This window comes from Mastigoproctus giganteus, chromosome 3, assembly GCF_048544385.1.
Source record: "Mastigoproctus giganteus isolate SK-2022 chromosome 3, ASM4854438v1, whole genome shotgun sequence".
Taxonomy (NCBI): Eukaryota; Metazoa; Arthropoda; class Arachnida; order Uropygi; family Thelyphonidae; genus Mastigoproctus; species Mastigoproctus giganteus.
The window spans coordinates 142,651,998-142,676,637 of NC_143577.1; the positions used below are offsets into that span (position 1 = coordinate 142,651,998).

Sequence of the window (24,640 nt, forward strand, 5' to 3'; positions counted from 1 at the left end):
AATCAAGTTCAAGTGAGACTCTGAACATTCAGGCCTTCACAATGCCTAATTTCCCACTGATCTTAATGTTTCATTTATTCTGCTGCATATTACGCCGTTTGTCCTTAGTATTTTGCTATCCTTTCCTCTGCGTTGATGTTTTATGTCTTAAAAAAACCCAACAAAACCTCCGGACCAACCGGCCTCATATCGCCCCATAGCCCTACTCTCTACCCTAAGCAAACTCTATGAAAGGCTGCTCCACAAAAGGATCGTGAACCATTACAAAACCGCCAACCTGGAATCGCCCAGGCAATATGGATTCAAACCGGGCTTCTCAACCATTGAAGCAGTCCAAAACCTCATAACCAAGGCAACCCAAAGTAACAAGAAGTATTTTCTGGTAATAGCAGTGGATTTTGCTGGGACTTTCGACACCGTCTGGTGGCCCAGCGTCCTTGGCAGACTCCGGAAAGCAGCACTCCCAGAAAACTTGTATAACAGTGTCCGGGCATATCTGTCGGATAGGAAAATTGAGGTCGTCACAACTTTCCGAAGAGTTGTTAAAAGCGTCCGAAGGGGCTGCCCATAGGAATCTGTCCTGGGGCCACTAATGTGGAACATGGTTTTTGATGACTTCTTGGCTCTGGACCTGGGAAATGTGGCCAGTCAGGCCTTTGCTAATGATCTCATTTTAATGGTGGAAGCGGTTTCCTGTAAATCTCTAAGACAACTAACACTATTAGCTTTTATCTAGCATATAGCCTCACATGTCTAAATTTAATAACATCAAAATTTTGCCCGACCTATTTGGCCTTTAACACATCTCTTTAGCGTTCAACCCCAACCAGCGATTTCCTAACAGCAGTCCCATTAAGCATTAATGTCAAACGCAATTTTTTTTTTTTTTTTTTTTTAAATAGGTCCTAGCCACTGAAATCCCAGGAAACTAGGTGGCAGGACCTGCCAGAGCAATTTGTTGTGATACTGGATACACCCGGCTAGCCTCCACGTGGCAGGGTATGGGCAACGTCGGGCCCCACTAGGGGCCTGGCAGCCAATAAGCCGGATAAACAATGGGCACAACATATCACACTGCACAGACACGGCAGGTCAAGTGTTGACAGTGTACTGTCCTCGATACAGCGAAACACACGCGGAGATGGGAGAAATCCCAGGTGCTGTCTGACACGAACATACTTTATACCTTTAATGGTGGAAGCGGACTCCTGAACGGGACTTGAAACACAGGCAAACCAAGCACTACAAACCTTACAGAATTGGGCGAAAACACATATGTTAATGATTTCACCAACCAAGACAAACTCAGTATTACTAAAAGGCTCTCTAAATATCAGACGACCACCGAAAATAAAGATAGCGGGATCCACCATTAAACTAGCAGAGCAAATAAAGTATCTAGGTATTATCCTGGATGGAAACCTGTCCTTTACACCTCACCTCACCTAGTTGAGAGAGAAACTAAGGAACTATGCAGCACTTGTAGCAAGAGTATCTCGCAGGGACTGGGGACTCAACAGGAAGATCCTGTCCCTGTATTATAAAACAATATTCATCCCAGCGATCACCTACTGATCGCCAATCTGGTTCAGGAAGGCCGGAACCGCGGTCAACAGAAGACTGCTGGATACTATCCAAAGAAACATACTTCTAACTATAACTAGGGCATGCAAAACGGTGAGCACCCACGCTCTGCAGGTCCTGGCAGGAGCTCTTCCGCTGGAGCTCGAGGTGACTAGATGTGGACTCATGTATTTACTCTCCAAGGATATACCTGCCTCCATCTATGACTTTACCTTGGACCCAATCAACAGCCGGACGGCAGAGAAACAACGAATAGTGGCTCACATGTTGAAGATTTGGCAGCACAGATGGGAGATGTCGCCAAAGGGTCAAGTTGCAAGAAGCTTCATACCGATAGTCGCAAAAATGTACCCAAAAGCTCCCTCGTGGTTCTATCCTGGGCTAAATATAACCTTCCTCCTGACGGGCCACGGCCCATTTAAAGCAAAACTGAACGCACTCTGAATAATAGAAGAGTCCACATGCACCTGTGGAGAACCTGAAACCTGGCAGCATATTATGCACGACTGTGAATGCTACGAAGAACACAGAAGTAGACTTATAACTGAGATTCAGTACTTGCCGAAAAATCAAGAGTACCATCTACTGGATTCAGAAGATGAGTACAAAGCCCTCAGCCGATTTGCACTTGACGTCTTCAATAGACGACTAACAAAAATAGTCATCCACAACGAAAAGATGACCACAAATAATAAATAAAGGCAAACTGATAAAACATCACCACAGAGGAAAGGATAGCAAAATACTAAGGACAAACTGCGTAATATGCAGCAGAATAAATGAAACGGCATCGACCTAGGAACCAATGGGAGTGGCTCCAGCCAGGATGTCGTCGTTCCCAGGATGAAACCACACACCTAGAAAAGGACCAAGCCCCACCGAGTCATCATCAGACTGCACTTGCTGGAGGGCACTGCAAATTGCCGCTATGGCGAACTGGGCAGGGCTCCCTTTCCCAGCCCACTTTCTCTCCCTATCCCTGGTGGGGTGAGGGGAAAGGTCTTTCTGCCCCCTCCCCACCTCACCACACCCTCTTTTCCCTCTGGTGGGGCAAGGGCATGCCCCACTGATATACCTGGGGTCGCCTTCCCTACTGACCCCATATTTCTGTCTTTTTCCCCCAGCCTTCCATCTCTCCCCCCCTACTCTACTTATATCGCCAGCGAAAAACGAATGCCCCACACAACGTAAAAATTTTAAATGCCAAACTCGACACAATTGAACCTCTTTCGGCCTAATTAGATTCAAGCGTTTATCCCTCTCCCCCCCCCTTTTTTTTGTTATATATAGGTCCTAGCCACCGAAATCTCAGGAAATTAGGTGGCAGAATCTGCCAGAGTACTTATCTAAAAATACTGGTGTACCTGGTCTGCCTCCACGGGGCCAAGTGTGGGCAACGTTGGGCCTCAGTAGGGATCCAGCGGCTAAACGGCCAGATTAACAACAGAACACAACACTACACATGTACAATATCCATACACTTTAAAATCTCTGGCCTTCCCAGTGAACTGGTACACCCACAATGAAAGCAACGCGGAGATGGGGGGAACCCCTAGTGCCGTTAGACACTAAATACACTTTACACTTTTGATTACATCCCAAAAAGGTTTGAAACTCTGGTGTGGGCAGATATATATTTCCGTTATTGGAAATATGCCTTTTGCACTATATGAGGTACAATTTTTTTTATGAGGCCCGAAAAAATATAGTATTTGCTATCGTGCATGGGTTGAAAGATTAGAAGACAGAAGATACTCGTTCCCATTAGATTTAAATTTCTGTAGATTATGAGCGAAGGTTGTTCGAAAACATAAGCATAGGGATAAATGAGAAGGAGAAAAAAAGTTGGTTCTGCGGCCCGTGTTCAGACTTGTTTGGAGAATTATAGATGCCAATATATAATTACAGTGCCCATGAAATAAAACATATCGAAAAGACACGCAGCAGAAACTGAATGTCTGTGAGACAGAGTAGAGAATTTCTGAGAGAGGTCATTAATTAACCTGACTGTCCTCTTTTGAATAGAGTCCAGAAATTTGTGAATAATAATACTGTATTCCGTGGTAAGGTAAATTTGCGATTTTACAGAGTGAACAGGTCTCTCTGTTTCTAATTGTAGGCGGTATTTCTGTGTTATTACTTGAATAATTCTTTATCAATAATAAATGATTTTTGTGTATAAAGTATATTTTTTTATACATTTTTCGATAGTTAGTGCTCACGGATTTTGGGAGTGATGATACGAGCAGATATGAATTTTTTTGAGCTGTGTAAACAGGCGACCCTGAAATTCCATTGTGTCCTATCGATAATTTCTCGAACGTTATCCTGTAGAGATAGGCGGGGGAGGGTCATAATTCCACTCTACAAGACAATTGTGAGACCGTATTTGGAATATTGTGTCCCAGAATGGAGACCTCTTCTGGAAAAAAAAAAAGACATTGTGCTTCTTTGAAAGAGTCCAAACAAGGGCGACTTTAGGAGGAAAGACGTCGGCTACGTGGACTACAGAGCGTGGTAATCATGCACTTTATAGGAGACCTGATTGAGGTTTATAAGACCCTGAGAGGGGGTTAGTAAAATAAATGAAGACGGAATTTTCACTGCTACAGAGAATTCAAGAACACTGGGGCATAAATTAAAATTACAGGGGAAGAGATTTCGATTAGATTGCAGGAGGTTTTATTTTAGTCAGTGAGTTATTGATTACTGGAACAAGTTGCCTTCGCAGGTAGTTGAGGTTGACCGTTTGAAGAAATTCAAAGGTCAACTGGATAGTTACCTACGTGAAGAGGGAAGCGCATAATTTGCATTTTCTTATCTACTTTTTTTTTTTTTTTTTTTTTTTTTTGGCCGGTTTAGCAAAAGCCTGTCGCTTCCTTGCACTGTATTACTAATATTAATTAAAATTTATTGTATGCCTGGAATAAAGTTAGAAGAAGACATATTGCTCTGTGTCCAACTGACCGACTTCGAGAGAAGACGGTTGTTCTACAATATTGTTGGACGAGAAGTGTCTACAGTTCATTGATGTTGAACGGAATTGGGAAGAGGAAGGCACAGATGATTAAAGAGCAACCAGAAGACCTTCCAGAAGTACTATTAAGTCTGGTATATCTGACGAAAGTCTTTGGAAAACAGCTCGGCCATTTCTGTCCAGGTTAGGAACGTTGTTGTGCGCATGTGACCCTCGTATTCTTTTGCTGGAAGCGGGGCAGCGATCTTCCATTGAACTGTTTGCTGCTCGTCGTCATGAATGTCTTCAGTGGTGCGCACTCAACAAACAGTATGTACAGCAACAACATATTGATGACGTAACCGATCACATTACCAGCCATATATTATCGGCAGCCGAAATTTCCATTCCAAAATTCGACCAGCGCAAACGGGTACATCGAAATCCGTGGTGGAATGAAGAATGCTCCAAAGCGAAGCGAGAAAAAATCCCTGCTTGGAACCAGTTTCGCAAATTTCCAACTACCACCAACCTAATTGCTTACAAAAAATTCAGATCAATAGCAAGATAAATTAGGAAGAAAGCAAAACGTGACTCCTGGATTAACTTCGCCTCAACTATTAACAAAAATACTGACACCTGGATTATCTGGAAAAAAAACAAACATACAAGCTCTCAGTGGGAAATTTCTACCGCTGCAGTCTCCGATAATACAATGGAATATATTACGTTCCATTGTATTATCGTGTTATAATACAATGGACATGACCTATCCTCCCCCAACTGATATTGCAAATGCTTTAGCAGAATCTTTTTATAACATTTCTGCCTCATCCTCTTATGTGAACTACTGTCAACGCATTAAAACTAACGAAGAACGTCATAAAATGAATTTTTCAACTAGTTTCTCACTTCCGTGTAACCAACCCTTTACTTTATCTGAGCTCAGATTCCTTGAGCAAATTTCCAAATTGTGCAGAGGACCAGACGGCACTCACTATAGTATGCTAAAACATCTGTGTGAAGCCGATGTCTACATACTATTACTCTTTAACAGAGAATTTCTTCTAAAGAGAGGGACAAAAAATAAAAGAAATGGGCAATTCAATATCATTGTGGAAGTGTCACCCAGAATTTGGAAAAACCTACAAGGACAACAAAAAGTCTACGCTAGCTGGACTAGCCTTAAATTCAGGGAATTCTTTTCTGTACAGAAGTGCTTTAACTACCATAAATATAGTCATACTGCCGGAGATTGCAGTCAGAATGTCACTGGCCACGATTACAGGAACTGCAAAAATAAAAATCAATAGCCAAAATGTAAATATGCTACCTGTAAGGCAGCACGGCTGACTAATTATGCACATAGTATCAGGAATGATAAATGCCCCAGTTATATAAAAAAAAAAAATGACAAAACTTATACAATCTAGGACCAACTATGGGTCAGACTGAAAAAAAAAAAAAAATGTGACAAGGGCTCTAAATATCGTCCAGTTGAATGCTCAAAGAGCAAGAGCTGTTGCAGATCAGATCAAACTCAAATTGGAAGAAAATAATATAGATATCTTGGTATTCCAGTAGCCCTACGCACATATGGGTAGGGTTCAAGGATGCCCAAGGGGCTATAAAATTGTAGAATACACCTTAGGTGGCCCTTCTACAGCAATAGTGGTTAAAAATACTGACCTTATTGTCACGAAAGTGGGTCACCTCTGTTCTCCAGTGGCAGTGTGGGCCCATATCACCAGTGCTGTAGGACAGTTTTACATTATTTCACTTTATTCCAGACCAAGTGAAGATATAAATCCAGCTATTGAATACCTACAAGCAGCCATAGACTTGCTACCTCCTGCAAATATCACAGTGTGTGCTGATGTCAACTGTCGGTTAGCCTTATGGCATAGCCGTACGGAAGACAGAGCAAGCAACACAGAACGGCCAGATACTTTCAGACTATACAAACTTTGTATAGTCTGAAAACTTTGTACAAATTGTATAGTCACCTCACCCTTTGTGACTTTGTATAGTTACCTCACCCTTTGAAGTGCTAAACTAACCAAATAATCTCCCAACTTTTAGCAGTATCATGTGGGAGAGTGATATTGATGTTACCCTTGCCACCAATTTAATAGTTTATAAAATTACAGACTGGTGTGTCCGACCGGTCTGGAACACATCAGATCATAGATCCCATCACCTTCAAACTAAACAGGCAATTACAAACATCCCAAAACTCCTTGTTGGATATCAAAAGGTATAACCTCAAAAAGGTTAACTGGCAGATTTTTGCAGAACATACAGCAGCTCAGCTGCAAAAACAGGAAAATTAGTGGTCTGGATCAGGCAACTGTAGTCCGGACGAACAAGCACTGGCTATGCTGGCTATGACAAACTGTTTAACAAAAAGCAGACCTGTCTATCCCACGGAAAAAAACCCGAGGAAGCAGGCAGTTCCCTGGTGGTGCCCTGAACTGACGGTACTCAGGAGAAGGGTGAACCAGGCGAGGAGAAATTTTTAAAGAGCCAGAACATCTTGCCCACAAAATGAGGAGAGATACTTATAGAATTCTCAGGAATCAGTATACATCCCTCATAAGAGGCAACAAAAAGGAATACTGGTGGCACTTGGTGGGAACTACTGGTTGTCTACAGAATAGTGACCAACAAGCTGCCAAGAGGAGATGCCGTAGAAACTACTGTCAAACCAGATGGAACCCGGACCCTGTGTTTGGCAGACTCTGTAAATAATATCCTAGACAGTATTATTCACACTGAAACTGGAGATCATTCACCCACCCAGCTAGATCTTATAAACGAAAACATTAAATATGACAATGGCAATATTGAACCTCTGTTTACTATACAACAGTTAGACAAAGCACTGCCTAAAACCAAAGACAATAAATGCCCATGTTTTGACTTCTTAGAGGTTGAGATTATAAAAAAACTTCTAAACAAACAAATCCTTACAAACAAATACTTCTAAAGGCAATTTGGACATAAGATGTCCACAAATTAAATTAAAATTAACACAACTACTTTAAATATGGTAACAGAACTAAAGTATCTTGGAGTGGTCTTGGATTCAAAATTAACTTTTTATCCCCATTTGACCTACTTGGCGAAGAAAGTGAGAAATTATGCAGGTATGTACGATTGCCAGGATCAGACTGGGGACTCAAAAGAAAGACCCTGGCAATCATATACCGTGCAATGTTCCTATCTGTTATCACCTATGGAGCTGGTGCGTGGTTCACCCGCTCGGCCATAGTAAGAAACAGGAATAAATTAGAATCGATACAAAGGACAGTACTTCTTACCATTACCAGAGCATGTCGCACAGTGAGCACATCTGCGCTACAGTTGCCTGCTGGATCTCTCCCACTTTACCTGGAAGTAGCCAAAAGAGGCTTGTATTATAGATTTAAAAAGGGCATACCCACAGAATATCTGGGGATAGCCCTTGATACAGCCAACACCTTCAACGCTGAAAGAAAAAGAATAGCCACAAAGCTTCATGGGCTATAGCAAACACAGTCGGAGCAGGAAACCAGAGGTCTAGTTACCAAAAGGTTTCTGCAACGGGTGGCAATGGTCAGACCAAAGTCGCCTAAGTGGTATGTCCCTGGACTTTTTACAACATTCATATTGACAGGTCACGGCTCTGTAAAGGCAAAACTAACCTCTGTAGGGCTGACTGATGACCGAAATTGCACCTGTGGCGAGAGTGAAGACTAGGCACACATTTTCTATATGAATGTATAATTTATGACATCCCTAGAACACAGCTAATAGCACAGATTGGCCCCTTCCCAGGGGAGAAGAACATCTGGTTATTATAGAAGAGAAAAATTAAAGCCTTTACAACCTTCACACAGAAAGTATTCGTAATGCGCAGAACTACGAATTATGAAAGAAGTAAATGTTTCACCCCCCCTCCCTTCGCCTGGTGGTTGCCCACTGCCAGCTAACATATCCCATCCTCAGAGTAGGGTGGGCAGTTTGACTTTCCTGCTGGGTTCGGCAATGACGTGTTGCGGCTTTGCTGCCAACACGCCATTTGACGATCTGAACCGGGTACTCAAACCCGGTTCCATTAAAACCCCATCCTCAGGCAGGGGAGACGAGTCTTTTTCTCTTTCTCTCCCTGCCTCCCCCACACTTCACCTGGTGGGGCTCGTCCCCACTTACATCTTTGGGGATGCCTACTCTATAGTCCCCCATACCTGTTTCCCCCTAATATCCAGTCTCCTCCCCACTCTAACTAAACCGACCGAGTACGCCCCTAACATGGCCGTCAAATTCTGATCAATGTCTAAAAATTCAACCACTTTCTTGAAAACCTCTTCCGGTCTTTCCAAATTCCAGTTTTCATTCCCCCCCTTATATATATATATATATATATATATATATATATATTTTAATTTATAGGTCTTGCCATTGAAATTCTCGGATAGGTGGCGGGGCCTGCCAGAGTACTTAAATAACCTATTGGGTGCTTGACCTGCCTCCTCGAGGCAAAGTTTGGGCAATGGTGGGTCCCAATAGGGGCCCAACGGATAAATGGTCAGAAAAACAACAGAACAGAACATAACACTACACAACAACCCACTTCCCACACACTTTTTAAATCTCTGGCCTCCACAGAGTTCTGTGCCATACAAACAGAGTACACAACGCGGAGATGCAGCAAACCCCTGGTACCGTCAGACAACTAACACACTTTACACTTTACTTTCAGGTCCGATATCGAAACATGCTGTCAACATCTCTCATTCACGAGAGTGTCCCGCAAGGTTTCAATTTGAGTGCTACCCTATTTGCGATTCTGCTCAACAACATATTGGAAGATCTTCCAAAAACCGTTTAAATAGACATGTATGCGGATGACCTCACCATATCCTGCCATACTGTTGGAAGACAGTTACAAATTGCTCTTTCCAGGATAGAATCCCGGAACTTACGTAATGGGTGGATATGATCTTACTGAGCAGAAATCCACCACTACTCACTTCTGGAAATTACGATCACTTCATCCTGATCCCAAGCTTAAGGGCGCCTTCATAGCCAGGTGGGCAGGAGCAGTAGTGCATAGCACACGCTTCTTGATTAGACTGGGGTTTGAGCCCGTGATCACCAAATACGGAGGATGCGGAAAGGTCAGGGAATGACCATCGCATATCCCAGGAGTAATATGGCCTTAGTTGCTAATGCTCCTAAATACTAAATAACAAACTGAGCTTAAGATAAATAATATTTCAATTCCCCTTGTTCACACTGTCCATTTTCTTGGTCTAGTACTAAATAATAAAAAAAAAACTGAACTTTCAAGCACATGTGGCCTACTTCGAACTATCTGTTTGAAGAAGTTAAATGTTCTCCGGTGTGTGTCATCCATGTGATGCGGCGCTGATCGACATACCTTGATCCATCTTTATAGGGCTTTCATCAGGTTCCGATTGGACTATGGCTCTTCCATGTATGACTCTGCGAGGAAAAGTACTTTAGAGCGGTTAAACACCATCCAGCATAGTGCTCTGAGTTCTCTAGTGACTTTCAGAGCCTCCCCAGTTCAGAGTCTTTACATCAAAGCCCACGAACCTACGTTTACATCTCAATAGTAACTTCTCCTAAAAATCGGCAGTGTTCCTTCTCACCTTGGAAATGCCTATACAATACTGAATGGGAGTCATTTTACAATAGCAAACCAAATGAAAACCGACCTGCTCCCCTTAGACTTAAAGAACTAGCTGAATCATGGAATATAGAAATTGGTAATATATTTCTGGACATGTCACCATCAGATCCACTTTGGACAGATACCTCTGCAATTTACGATGACCGTTATCAACAGTGGGGAAATATAACACCTTATCGCCTTCCAATATCGCACAGTTACATGAACTTACTCTCTAACTCAAAGGCATAAGAAGTCTATGGATGGATCAAAAACTGAGACCCAAGTAGGTGCTGCGGCAATTTTTCCGTCAATCACCACTTCTGTCTCATTACTAGTCGCATGCAGTATCTTCACTGCTGAGCTTTACTCAACTTTTAATTTCGTCTGCTTTGATATCCACTGAGTTACTCAGTGCTGTCTGTGCTATAAGTAGTAATATGAACACATCTCGCCCGTAATAAAACGAATCCATTCTAAATTGCTTGCTTGTAATGAGTCAAACCAAACTGTGACATTATGCTGCCTTCCAGGACATTCTGGAATAACAGGAAATGCAAGAGCAGATCTTGCAGCCAAACAACAGATACTACTCTTTTTTAGACTTTTCAAACTCCATATACCAATTAAAAACATTATCCGTAAAGCATGTCACAATAGCTGGTCACTAATCTGGAATGGTTATCCAGGAAACAAATTATACCAAATAAAACCAGAACGAAAACTTGGGCTCTCCAGCTTCCTGGACAGTAGACGAAACGAAACAATTTTAGGATTGAGCATACGCACCTCACTCACCTGTATCTATTAACGAATGACAACGCTCCCTAATCTTGTCATATACAACTGACCATTCGCCGTTTGTTAGTGGACTGTCTCCACTTTCAAAGTATCCACTTAAACACCTTTAAATCAATTGCTAATGCACAGTCATCAATAAATTTATTGCAGATTCTGGGAGATGATCCAAATTAAAAAGAGCTATTTACTTTCCTAAATTGTATAGGAATATATCATGAAATATAGTTATTACAATGAAGCTAATATTTCATATTCACCATTAGAAAGTCATAATATGGCACTAGGAGCTTATGTGTTGTTAAACTCAACAGCATCCTGTCCCTTATATACAGTAAGATAGGCCAAAATGTCATCACGATATGACTTATCAATATCAACCACAGGTTGATGGTGAGCGAGATGAGTGCCCAAAGTCACATTTGGGAAGTGTCTGTTGAAACTCTGGAGCCTAGAGCGCAAAGAGGGGGGGACTGGGGAGGTATCTTCCCGGCAAACACCAACTAACCGTGTTCCAGATGTTCGTGCAATCATGCTTAGATGAGCACAGATGAAATAATGCCTTTATTTTTCGCACATGGGCTCTGAGGACTTTGGGCGTGTATTGCAGGTTGAAGTAGAGTGCAGATTTCGATGTCGTGTAGATCCGGTGAGACTACAAGTTGGCTCACTTCATCACCCAGAATCATAGATCACCATAGTTTCTTGAAGCTGCGGGAGGAGAGCACGCTACTGAAGTATGTTTCGAGGTATTTTCTGATTATTTGTTTATTGTGAGTTCTGCACAAACCTATTTTCATTCCCAGAAGACTTGCAAGGCTTTGGTGTACTGAGCTTGGATTTGTTTTTATAGGTGAGGTTCGCATCAAGGATTACTCCTAGGAATTTGACACTGTCAGTGGGAGCTAGCACCTTTCTTGCTAATTTCGGAAGTAAGGTATCAGCGGATGTTATCCGACTTTGAGAAAAGATTAGATAGCTTGACTTCTCTGGATTAACTGACAAGCAAAAAATTTGGCATACTCACAGAATGTGTTTGCCGTTTTTGAGGAGGTTTGTCTTGCTTGTGGATCAATAACCTGGCGTTTATGGCAGGTAACGCACAATATCACCAGCATACGACAAGAACATTGGATCTTGATCCATAATGGCACGAATCTTGCAGCTAATAGCAGGGCTGAGAGAGAACCACCTTGTGAGATTCCTGCATCTGCGCTTTTACAAACTGTACTGTTATTGCATGTGAAGTGAAACATTATCCTAGATAGAAAACTTTTGAGGAGCTCGAGTATATTGCCGGATATCCCATAGAATCTATTAAGTAAGGCAAGGAGGGGTGTGATTTGAGTCGAATGTAGATGTTACCGTATGGTTGGTAACCACGTAACGCCGTTTCCCAATTATATTAAACTATATCTTTGTAATACTATATATATATATATTTGCATATGTGTCCCAGTTGAATGCATATCAGTTTACCGCTCTTATCCACGACAATGGTAGGCTGCAACTGAAGTGATACACAATATCACCCACCACGACGCTTCTAACCTTTCTTACTTGCCCATTCTTCACAAATCCTCCAGTTGTCAGACCTTCTTTGGAAACATTGAGGGATATAATCTATATCTGATCATGTCTTGAAGAGTCTCTGCCCACAGGAGGAAGACGTAAATGACACGTCGATGGTATTTTTCGTCGGCAATATTAATGCTGACAGTAATAACACCATACAGGCAATTTTTGGAAAATTATCATAGAAATAAGATCATTTTCTTTCCCATAATCACGATTCTGAGCATATAATCGTTTTTTTTTTTTTATATACAAGGTGATTCACTACTAGTGCGACAAACTTACAGGAGGTGTAGGGGACACAAAGACGAATCGGAATCACATAGCATTGCAGGGTCCGAAATGCCTTCGTCATGCGGTAGAGGACGTTGAACGGGAGGTCGCGTGAACAGCGATCCCGCTGGAAGTCAGCATTTGCGAACCGTTTCTGTTGAAGAAACCAAGTAGCAAAACTCCTCCGGAGTGCATAATCCGCAGGCTCCAATGATTGGACGCGTTGCAGATGGTATGAACTCATTTGGTTTGTTGACAGTAGCCTCCATACAGTGGATTGGGAAATATCCAATCGTTGGCCTATCGCTCGAGTACTCGTACTCGGATTGCCTTCTGCAAGACGTAGGACATTCTTCTCATTATCTGGCGTCCTCGTCGTTCGCTCTCGATTCATGGTACCTCTCGTGAAACAACCAGTCTCACGTAACTTTCTCATCATACGATTAAATCGTATGATGAGGAGCACGCCTGTGCGGGGAACGTTCGTGGTACAAGCGCGCAGCGCGGCGCACCCGTTACAGTCCGCAGCTCCATACGCGTGGTGCATGTCCGCCAGTTCAACGTTTGAATACTCGTCCATCCTACTGCCTCGGGAACCGGTTCGCATATGCTGACTTTCAGCGGGATAGCTGTTCACGTGACCTCCCGTTCAACGTCCTCTACCGCATGACGAAGGCATTTCGGACCCTGCAATGCTATGTGATTCCGATTCGTCTTTGTGCCCCCTACACCTCCTGCAAGTTTGTCGCACTGGTAGTGAATCACCCTGTGTGTGTGTGTGTGTGTGTGTGTGTATGTATATATATATATATATTTTTTTTTTTTTTTTTTTTTTTCCTTGGGATACGTATATTTTTCTAAAATACCTCTGTTTTCTGTTACAGGTATATACAGACATAATGTATGTATGAAAACATGTACTTTTTTTAAAAAGAGGTTATTCACAAAAGAAAGAAAAATAGTAATATCCGATATAGACTTTTTGTAGGATAAACATTACAGAATGCGTTAGTAGTATAAAATTGAGTACATGATTTAAAATAGGAACATTCCTTTCGTAAATGGCAAAAAAAAAAAAAAAAATTATATATATATACACACACACACACACACACAGTACATTAAATTGTCAAAATAAATTCAATTGCATCAGTACAATATGCGTCGAACGTCGGTAAAATAATAATACCGAACAACAAAATAGGAACTCATTTGCAAAATATAGCAAATAAAACATTTTCATTAATCAAAAATATTAATAAAATTTTTGAAGCTTTCATGGCCGCAAAAACTTTTTTATTAAGTATTTTTAATCTGATATCACTTGTTACTTTTGCTTCAATAGAAAGAATTGCTAAATTCCTTAATCTTACCTGCCCTACGTAAATAATTTTTAGTTAATTTTATTTAATTTTAATTTTAGAAAAGGGGCTTATCTCACTGAAATCGGCAGTGTCAAAAATGACAGTAATTCTCTTACAACTTCAGAAAAATCAGACGGTAAACCGAATGTTTTGTTACCAAGAACTCAGAAAATTCTTTAATCTCTACTGATTCACATATTTCTGAACGTAAAGCTGCTTAGAAGAACCCGTCTCTCTAAAGGAAATGCTAGCGATAAATCATTATTATAATAGCATTACAATTTTTTTGCTTTTCCCATTATCTCTTCGTCATTTTTTGAATCCAAAAGGATTCAAAAAAACAAATGTTTACAGTGATTACACACACCATTTGAATTTTTTTTCCTTTTTTTATGTACACAGTATCTAGGATCCTATTATAAGCATTTATTCTGAAATATTTTTCCGCATTGGATACTCTATTTCTCTCATGTAATTCATCGAAGAATTGTTTTAATTTTGGTATTCCTTCTTGTTTAAGGAACTTTCCCATTTTTTTTTAAAAATTGTTCAGGATGTATATACAATTTTTGGCATCAGTTCAAATAAATGTTATTAACTGACATTTTTCACGGGCGAGTCAACATTAACACTAAAAACAAAACTGCTCGATGGTATAGACGAATATGTTATTAGCAGTAAAGTTACGTTTTATAGATATCATGAAAGCTATCACATAGCTCGTATCAAAAAAGTAAAAAGAAAGAGGAACGTGATGAATTATATCGTTTGCAGAAATGTCTTGAAACATCTGTGAATTTATTGTGCACAGTTTTAAGTTACATTTACAATAAATATCACCTCGAAATTACTAGAGGCCCGACATGGACCTGCAATAAAGTCATTAAATTAAATAACAGAAACCGTAATGGGTACCGTAATTCACATAATATTGTATAATAACGAATTTGTAGAAATTTAAAAAGAAATTAGAAACTGATTTTAATTGCAAAAGATAATGTATCAGAACGTTAGTCGACAGTTATCACGACCTTTTCAAATTACGGATCTTTAGACAGTTATCTAAACTGTCTAGGCATAAGATTATTACTATATTTAATACCACGTGAAACTAATAATATAGTTTATTAAGCTATTCGTCTAAACTACTATACATTAAGGTGACATTTCAGGCGTCTTACCGATACCCAGCGTCAGACCATGCTGTTGGGAGAAGAGAAAATCGACAGGTTTAACCTTTCCTCTGGAATGCAGTACTAGATATGCGGTGAAGATATTTTGGATAGCTTAAGCTATACTTAAAAGGGTAGAGGCGGGTGTCGATTCGTACACTTGTCGACATTATAAATCATGCATTAGGAGAAGGGGAGGTTAGTCATGGTGATGCTTTTGCACTAACCTATATGTTAGTCATTCTACCTCGTAGCAAGAGGCCTTTGCTCTTAAATATTTTATAAAATAATAATAATAACAAGAAAAATATTGCATCCACTGGAAAACACACAAGAGTAATTATTTCCACTAATATGAACAGTTACTATATATACAAATTGAATTATGTTCAGATCACTCGCAGTCCATCACTCATGGGTAGCACAGTGGCTAATGTTCCTAAAACCAACAACAACAACTCATAGTCTGTGAAATATTGCTAGCGATCCGGATGTGAATTTGGGTCACAAATTGGTAATTCCTGTTATAGTAAAACAAAGTATTTTAGTTACGTAGTTTGCTATGAGATGGCGCCACTACATGTCTCTCTGGATATCGCACTACTAAGAATTAAAAGCAGCAGAAGCGACCCCTTTTGAAGTTAGAAAAAGCACTTGAGGTATGTTAAATTAAAATACTCGTGACATCGTTAGGTATGAAATGTAAATAATTACAGTTAACTGATATCTATCTTACTTTTTCTTACCTTACTATTTACTTTAATCTGACATCAAAGAGGATTCCGACTTCCCCGAGCGTGCTAGTCAATTAGACATTTTTGTCGCATAATGTTCATTTCGTTAAAGAAAAATCTTTATTTTTTCAAAGCAAATTATGACTAAAGTTAACTTCTGAATATCAAGAATAACCGCAATTATTCAACGCTGGAATTTTTATTCCAGCAAAAAAATAAAATAAATAATAACTTAAACTCAAATAAATAAATATTCTTTATTGCAGAAATATACAATCTGAAACACGACCTGATTGGCAAAGGCATATATCGAGATCCTTCCAGGTTGGCATCTAGATGTTTTATTATTGTTAGTTAACAATAATAAAATTATGGTCTTAAAGTTTAATAAAGAAATTGGTCAAACGTTATACCAAAAAACGTATAAACCACATCCTGAAGAACATATGTTACATGAAAAGACAAGTGGTTACAAAAGTGCTTGTTAATTTGTTTGGCGTATCAGTAACTAGGTTTGTTGGTTTTAATGGCTCATCAGCAACTAGGACTATAATTCGCCAATAAAAGTGTGTAGTGCGGAGACTAACTACAGAGAAAATACTGCGGTTATTAATAGATGTCATGTAATAAATTGTTTGACATTGTACTGAAGGGAATAATTAGACTTTAGATTTTATTTTTGCATTGTTGAGGATTGAGATTAGTACCCAAACATTAATGTTTAGGCACTTTCCTGGTTCAGGTATAATTGAGGGATCACAATGATTGTAAAGAGTTTAACATACAATAGATTGGAAATTATGCGTAATGCACATTGTGCATTACACAACATCCATTCTGCAAAGTAGCGGCTATACCCAGTCACCATCAGCTGAAAGTCTGCTAATGTCGACGCTCAGTCGGTGAAGAGTTTGAATCGGTGGGATTACATTACATTTATACAACTATACAATTTATATATTATCTAAACCTTTGTAGTACCTTAAAACAACGAACTACAGGTAGAATTTCTTTCACTTTGTACAAAATCCAATTTACAAACACCCATCCTAATTTTACTATTATGTTGTAAATTTTTTTGCTTACCTGCACCACTGAATTATTAAAATTGCTCTTAATTTTTTTTTTTACTTGCTCTTGCCTTAACATTTCCGTTTAAGTACTCCATCTATAAAATCTGTGATATCGCTTTTGACAGAAAAAATAACCTATTAACCGTCAAGTGGAAGTTTGATAAGGCAGACTGGAATGCATTCGGACATCTGACACAGTTTTCCAACCCAAGAAACTGTTAGGATGTCAAGTAACTGCATGAATATGCAGTTACGCACATTACAGATGATATCCACGCAGCGCAGTAGATCCAAAAACTTCTACTCGGTTACCACAGTTTCAAAACTTTGGTGGCATTATACAATGCATAGCAGCATGCAAAGCCCAAAAAGAAGCATTGAAATATCCTTGCAGTATCCTACCATACAAATTTTAATATCCTATAAACGTGCACGTGCGAAAGCACGCTATAACCGACATCAGAGCCAAAAGGGATCTTGGATCCGTTTAATCTCTTCTATAAGGTTGTTAGCTCAAAAGCAGTCTGGGATAAGACTCGGAAAATGAAAGGAAAAGATCCATCATGTTCTTCAGTGATCCAAGAGAACAATGGATCTTCAATTGAAGATTCACCTGCTGTCACAAATACTCTAGATGAGACATTTCCTAAAACCAATGCAATAACAATTTCCCCCAGAGTTATTGGCCCGAAAAGCGTCCTTGAAACTTCTCTTTAAAAGGATTTAACCCTACAAAAACCTTTTACGCAGGATAAATTAAGTGAAACACTCATTGTCTCACCAGCAAGCGCTGTGGGGTGAGATATCCGCTGTGAAATGATAAACTATCTTTCAACACAATTCAAGTATCATCTTATAGTATCATCTAATATATAGTATAAATATATAATATATAAATATATAATATATATATAGTATCATCAATTTAATAGAATTTTCTTGGAAAATTATTTCCGGATTACTGGAGGGAGGCAATCGTTTTTGCTTTCCCAAAACAAGGAAAGAATAAGAGTAACTCTCAGCCCATCGCTCTAAAAAGTTGTTTATGCAAGGTTCCTGGGAAGACCGGTTAATGATCGCCGGTTAAATATTGGGGGAAAAAAAGGTTGCTTTCCAGAACATAGTGCGGCTTCCGAAGAAATTTACCACTTTGGATCATTTCAGCAGACTCGAAACATACATTCGAAATAAAAGCATCACGGATTTTTGTTTTCAGCAGACTCAAAACATTCACTCGTGATGCTTTTTTTTTTTTAATTCCGAGCATCTGGTATTAGTTTTCTTTGATATCGAAAGAATGTACGACACAGCCTGGCGATTTGTTTTTTTTTTTTTTTTTCAAGACGTTCATGACTTTGGCCTTTCTGATGATCTCTCCTCGGTTTCATTAAAACTTCCTACCTAATCGTCAGCTTCAAGTCTGTGTCGGATCGACACCCTTGAGTATTTTGCCAACATAAGGGAGTTCTACAAGAATTTGCACTGTTTTGTGTTGCTTAATCCAAATAAACTATTATCGCAATACAACTTCCTCCAACGGTAAATAATGCCTTTTACCTTGATGATTTTACTATGTTTTGTCATTTGTGCAATATGAGAGTCATTGAAAGACAACTGAAAAAAACCATTGATAATTTTTCATCCTGGACATTAATTTGATGGATTTAGATTTTCGTCACAGAAGACTTCTTGGTTACACTTCTGCTGCATACTCTTCATGCTGATGCAGAATTAAGGCTAGGCCAAAATATCATCCCGGTGGTAGCAGAAGCTAAATTCATAGTAATAATTTTTGAAAAGAAGATGACTTTTCTGTAATATATATTATTAGTCAAGAACAAGTTATGCAGGGGGTTTAATATTCTATAGTGCCTTTCTTCAATTTCGTGGGATGCAGATCGCTATACCCTTCGTTTCTATCGCTCCAGTGTCTGTTCTAAGCTCGGTTATGGTTCTCAGGGCTATGCTTCTGCTAGAGTGGGAGAATTTCGTTGGTAAGATCCAGTCCACCACCAGGCTGTCTGGAATGCCACTGGAGCATTTCGCACATCTCTTGTAGAAAGTATCACCCGTTGAAGGAAATGAACTATATCTCTTTTTCGTATGCAGTTGTCCTTGCAGTACTTTTTGAAATTGAAATCCCTCCCCACCAATCCCATGTGGGCATCTGTTTCTGAGCTACAATGGGAAAATCTGTATAACACCCGAGGACTGACAACCGACCCTTTTGGTATTCGAGTCCAAGTGCTGCTAAATGAACTGAACCTTATAGTTGCCCAATCAATAGAGAAACTCTTTCGATTCTGGCATGCTTATCTTGTTATCGCTCTTTCTCAAGATCTCCCTAATCACTTCCAAATTCAACCTATTTCCAGAAGATGTCCACAGGGCTCTGTTCTTGGACCTTTCCTCTGGAATGCAGTACAAGATATGCGGTGAAGATATTTTGGATAGCTTAAGCTATACTTATGCGGTCGTTGGCATAAGTATAGCTCATGTGGACGACCTCGTTCTGTGTATTGCTGGGTGATCCAGACTGTGTTTGGACTAACGAGCTCACAGTAATTCAAGATCTGACAGAATTGGCTCGGGGAATAAATAGAGAATTTCGCCTACAAAAACAAAATTAATCTTATTAAAATGCAAATTAAACTATAACAGACCGCCGAAGGTTCACAGTTATGGCCAGCAAATTCCGTTTGTGGACAAGATAAAATGTTTAGGTATAATCTTTCTTTGCACACATTGAAAACTTAGCAACAAAAATAAAACAATTTACCATTTCAAGAACTGAATGGGGATTAAGCAAGTAAACTCTTTTTCTCATACTATAAAATCATATTTCTGCCCACTGTTTCTTATGCCATTGCGGTCAGGAATCATCGTGTTCCCTCAGGTTAAATCCAAGGCTAAGCTGATATCTTGTCCTTGAAGCGCACTATGTTGTTAGCCATGCTGAGAGTTCCTAGAACAGTTTCTAGGAACCTGTGCATTGCAAGTTCTTCAGGAACGTTGCGCTGGATATGTATATTGCTTAAAGATGAGCAGTCTATAAATATGGATGACAGAACAACATGGATATGTAATAATCTTCAAAGAACTGCTTACTTTCCTAAATCGTATAGGAATATATCATAAAATATAATAGTTATTAAATGAAATGCCATTATTTTTTCATTCTTTTATTTTAGAAAACTGATATATCCGATGCTTCTCTTAGCAAAAATTTATTACCTTTATTTTTATATGCAGGAAATCCTCTACATTGCGGTTGTGAAATTAAACCATTACGTAAGTGGATCAGCACACAACCCAACATAACGGATTGGAAAGAAGTAATTTGCAAGGAACCATCTGAGCTCTCTGGGCGTTCAGTTGCGTCAATTGATGGCGATTATCCTATGTGCAAGGAAGATTCCTCCAGAAGTATCGATCTGAAACCCGACATGAAATTTCGTGGTCATGAACGAATAAGTGACACCAAAATGCGATTTGTTTGGTTCGTAACTACACAGGAGGATATTGCTGGTTTCAAGTCTTTCCTTTATAATGTCAGCGGAGAGCCTATATTAGAAACTGATATTCCATACTATCTCAGGGAAGAAACCCTTGACAACTTGGATCCACAATATGTTTACCGGATGTGTCTCGCAGCTGTAGACTCTAGAGGCAAAACGAGAAAACAGTTCCATTCTCAGTGTATGCAATTTGGGCCATTAATCAATGGATCTGCTGCACTGCGTTTTCACGTTTCAATTACTGTAGCTGCTTTTGTAGGAATCATAGTAATTCAGCTATTTTATATATAAAAATCATTCCAGAATTAACTACAATCGTGAGCAAGTGAGTTGATTTTTAGTATTTATAGAAAAGTACTCGTTTTAACTCGACCTGGAAATTTTGTCACTGTGTTCTGTTCAGTGTGATGAGTAAGGCTGAAATTACTTTGAAGTTGTAATTTATTAATTTATAATTCACAAATTACAGCTTAAATTAAGAGTCTTAATTTAGGTTAGCTTTTAATTTTAAAGTAACGTTTTAAACACTTTAAAAACCTTTTAATGTTAAAAGTAATTAGTATATTACTTAAAATATACGTAAGATAGTTTTACAACATTTATACTATTTATAATAATAACAGTGTGTGTGTGTGTGTATATATATATATATATATATATATATATATATATACGTTTACAATAGTTCGATTTTCTTAAGTACTGGTGTTTTATACCTATAGGTATTGGCGTTAATACAATACTGGTCTTTAAGTTAGCCTAGTCTCGGTTATCTTAAATTCACATGGCCTATACATTTAGGAACTTATTGCGTATTGCTAAAGAAATTTTCATGATAATTACTGATGAAAATATTTTATGTATCTGTAGCAATATGTAATCATCAATACTATTTTATAACTATATAATAATATTTATACAATTTATACATTTTTGCTTTACATCACGTGGCCGTCAATCCCCTACTTCATCGGGGGCTTTGAGTGGATTAACAGCCCATTCGATGTAATGCTTTTATACTCACCCGTTTCTGTTTGTATCTATCACAGCTTTGCTATTTTATTTTATTTAATTCTGGATACTAAGGACTGATGTTTATATTAATTTTCTTAATTATTGTTAGCTAAACTAGTATTAATTATGAATTAGTTAATTTTTTACAATCTCTTCAGCAACTGTGATAGAATACACAAAGCCCAACGGGTAAGCATTTTATATTGTTATACTACAACTACTTACTTAAATGTGGTCCGGTGGAGGTCGTGGAGTCGAAAAGGGAATTTCCCGCTTTTAATTTGGTTTTATGTATGGTAATTTTTATGGCGCAGTCGCATTAGCATTTCACTGTGTGCTGATGTCGCATTGGCCGAAGTCCCCGATTTTCAAGCCAATGCCTATTATGGTGGTTTGTTGTTGGTTCGATGAAATTCTGTTAAATTTCTGTAGTTTTGTGTTAACTTGTGGTTAATTCCTGTATTTACATGTGTATTTACATTAATTTTTACATTTGTTTTATGCCTTACCTCGGACTGTGCCGGTACCGCTTTTCCAAGGCGTAACAGCACGTGTATGTCCAGAGGCAAAGCTATATACATATATACAGCCTCTTACTATGGGGTTTTTTTGTTGGTGGGGGGGGGGGGGGTTCAATTTTGGCAAAGGTTGTAGTGCAGTCAGGCGACGAGCCTCGTCTGAGTGCAATAAACCTTATAATCTTGGGGATACTCTTTTGAGTAATTACTATTTTATTTTTAGATGGTTTTTGATGAATGTATGCGGGTCTACATTGGGGTGGTGTTTTCTGATATTAGCGTATATGGCAGTTTTTATATGATAATTACTGTATTGTTTGGGAATTTTATTTATATCCAGTGTTCTGATGAGTTTTTGTATTGCTATCTTTCCGCTATTAAAAATCGCCAAGAAAATTCGACACGAAATGATTCATCCCCTCCCCCATCACCATTGTACCACTCCGTACTAGGCACCAGCGACACATGACCCGATCAGTACCCCTACTGATTGCGTCATTCCCATCGTATTTAATAAAAAAAAAATTTCACGGGAAAAGAATTTATAATTCAACATGCCGAAGACGAAGAGCATGTATACTTGCAATGCGACCACCGAAACTACTTCCATTGAGTACAAAGGAGAAAACTAAGCTATTTCGACAGCCGAAGAAATTACATTGTGCGATGGACTTTGAACAAAGAAGCCGGAGAAGGCCCATCCACATCTTCAGAGCTTTACATCTCTCCAAAATGTTAGAAGTGAATTTGGAAGAAGGAGTCATGGAAGTTGATACTGCAAATGAAAACAATGAAGACTCTTCGAAGCCTAGTCGTAAACGAAAAGCAAAGTAGCGAAAACCGACTGCCAGAAGTACTCCATTAAATTGTTCAACACGTAGCGGGCGTAAACAACAGGATTAAAAAAAAAAAAAACATACCAAAGCATCCACGCACAGTTTAAACGTACGTTCCCGGATAATGATTTCGGTTCAGTCTGTTCCGTAGTGTGATTGGCTTTGGTTCAAGAACGATGTGAAGATTGTAGCAGCTCGAAATCACACTTTTCTTCAAACAGCATTTCCAAATGAGGATGTAATTCAAATGTCAGCCTGTAATAGCTGCCGGGGCTCTCAAGAACAAAGCGATTCCGGCTCTATCAAAGTCATATGGTTTTTGTATCATCTGAAAACACAGCACTTGCCGAAACTAGATTTGGTAACGGAACGTCTCATATCCACATATGTACACCATTAATTCGGATAATTTATTTTCATTATCTACTGAAGAGGCAATCCAATCCTTAGCTGAGCAGTTGAGACATATGGCCATGATTCGTGCATCTAAACAAGTCAAAATTAGCAAGAGATAGTTTCATCCGGACATGAAAACCGCCTTTAGACGTAAGCAGAGGGCATATAGAAAATGGATAAGATCCAGAAACAGTATACAGTATTAAAAGGGAGAGAGAGTTCACTTCCTGCGCCTCAAGAGAGGAGCACATCAACAGTACATTTTGTTCCAAATTAAGAAGTCCCGGAGAATTTCCTCGAAATACAACAATCACTTTAACATGGAAGGAAAGCTATATGAGGAAGTGGACGCGCATATCTTTTGATCATCCAAATGCGACCACAGAAGCTGCAATCCTGCCTAGTCTAACTGGGAAAACCCTAAATGCTATGGATGATATGATAGTTACCAAGCAATAGCTCATTGACGTGATAAATGGCCTGCCCAACAAAGCTACAACTGGACCTGACGGCTTTCCACTGTTTATGGTCAAGGTGTGCTCTGTATACATTGTGGATCTCCTCCTTAACATCTTCCGGAAGATTCTAAAGACAGGCACTATACCTGAACTCTGGAAATCTTATGTCAAACCAGTCCCTAAAATTGGAAACCCCAAGACTACATCATATTGTCATAGGATGTACTTTATTAAAGATTTTTTTTTAAAACTAATACATCCAGTAATTATCCAACACTTTTTTTCACCTACCACCTTACCTACACACACAGTCCTACATCACAGGTCCACTACCTCAAATCTCCTCGATACTTTCTTCAGAGCACAAAAGGCCTTGAATGACAGAGCTCAACTGGACAATATGTTTTTTGATATTAAATCTGCTTATGATACTGTGTCAATTCCTACCCTTTTACACATCCTAAAATAATATTTCAAGGCATTAAACCAAATATTCAGCATTCTGGAGTATCTTTAGTACAGCGGAGAGAGTTAATTATAGAAAATGGATCTCACTAAAAAACCATCTATGCAACGAGGGGAGTACCTCAGGGTGGGGTAATGTCGACCGCCCTCTTTGCAATTCTATTTGAACCATTCCTTGCTGCCCATCCAATTTCTGCTCCCTCGCCGATGATTTAAATTTTTTTAT

The 24,640-nt window shown here is 39.2% G+C and overlaps 1 protein-coding gene across 1 annotated transcript in view; it reads left to right on the forward strand.

Annotated features, from left to right (window-relative positions):
- Nucleotides 1-21,018, forward strand: part of LOC150088297 (uncharacterized) — a 42,938-nt gene extending 21,920 nt beyond the window's left edge. Inside the window, exon 4 of the mRNA XM_090370107.1 lies at nt 20,462-21,018. Within this exon, the coding sequence (XP_090226233.1) occupies nt 20,462-21,018 (557 nt within the window). The remainder of the gene's footprint in view (nt 1-20,461) is intronic.
- The last annotated feature ends 3,622 nt before the right edge of the window (nt 21,019-24,640 follow it).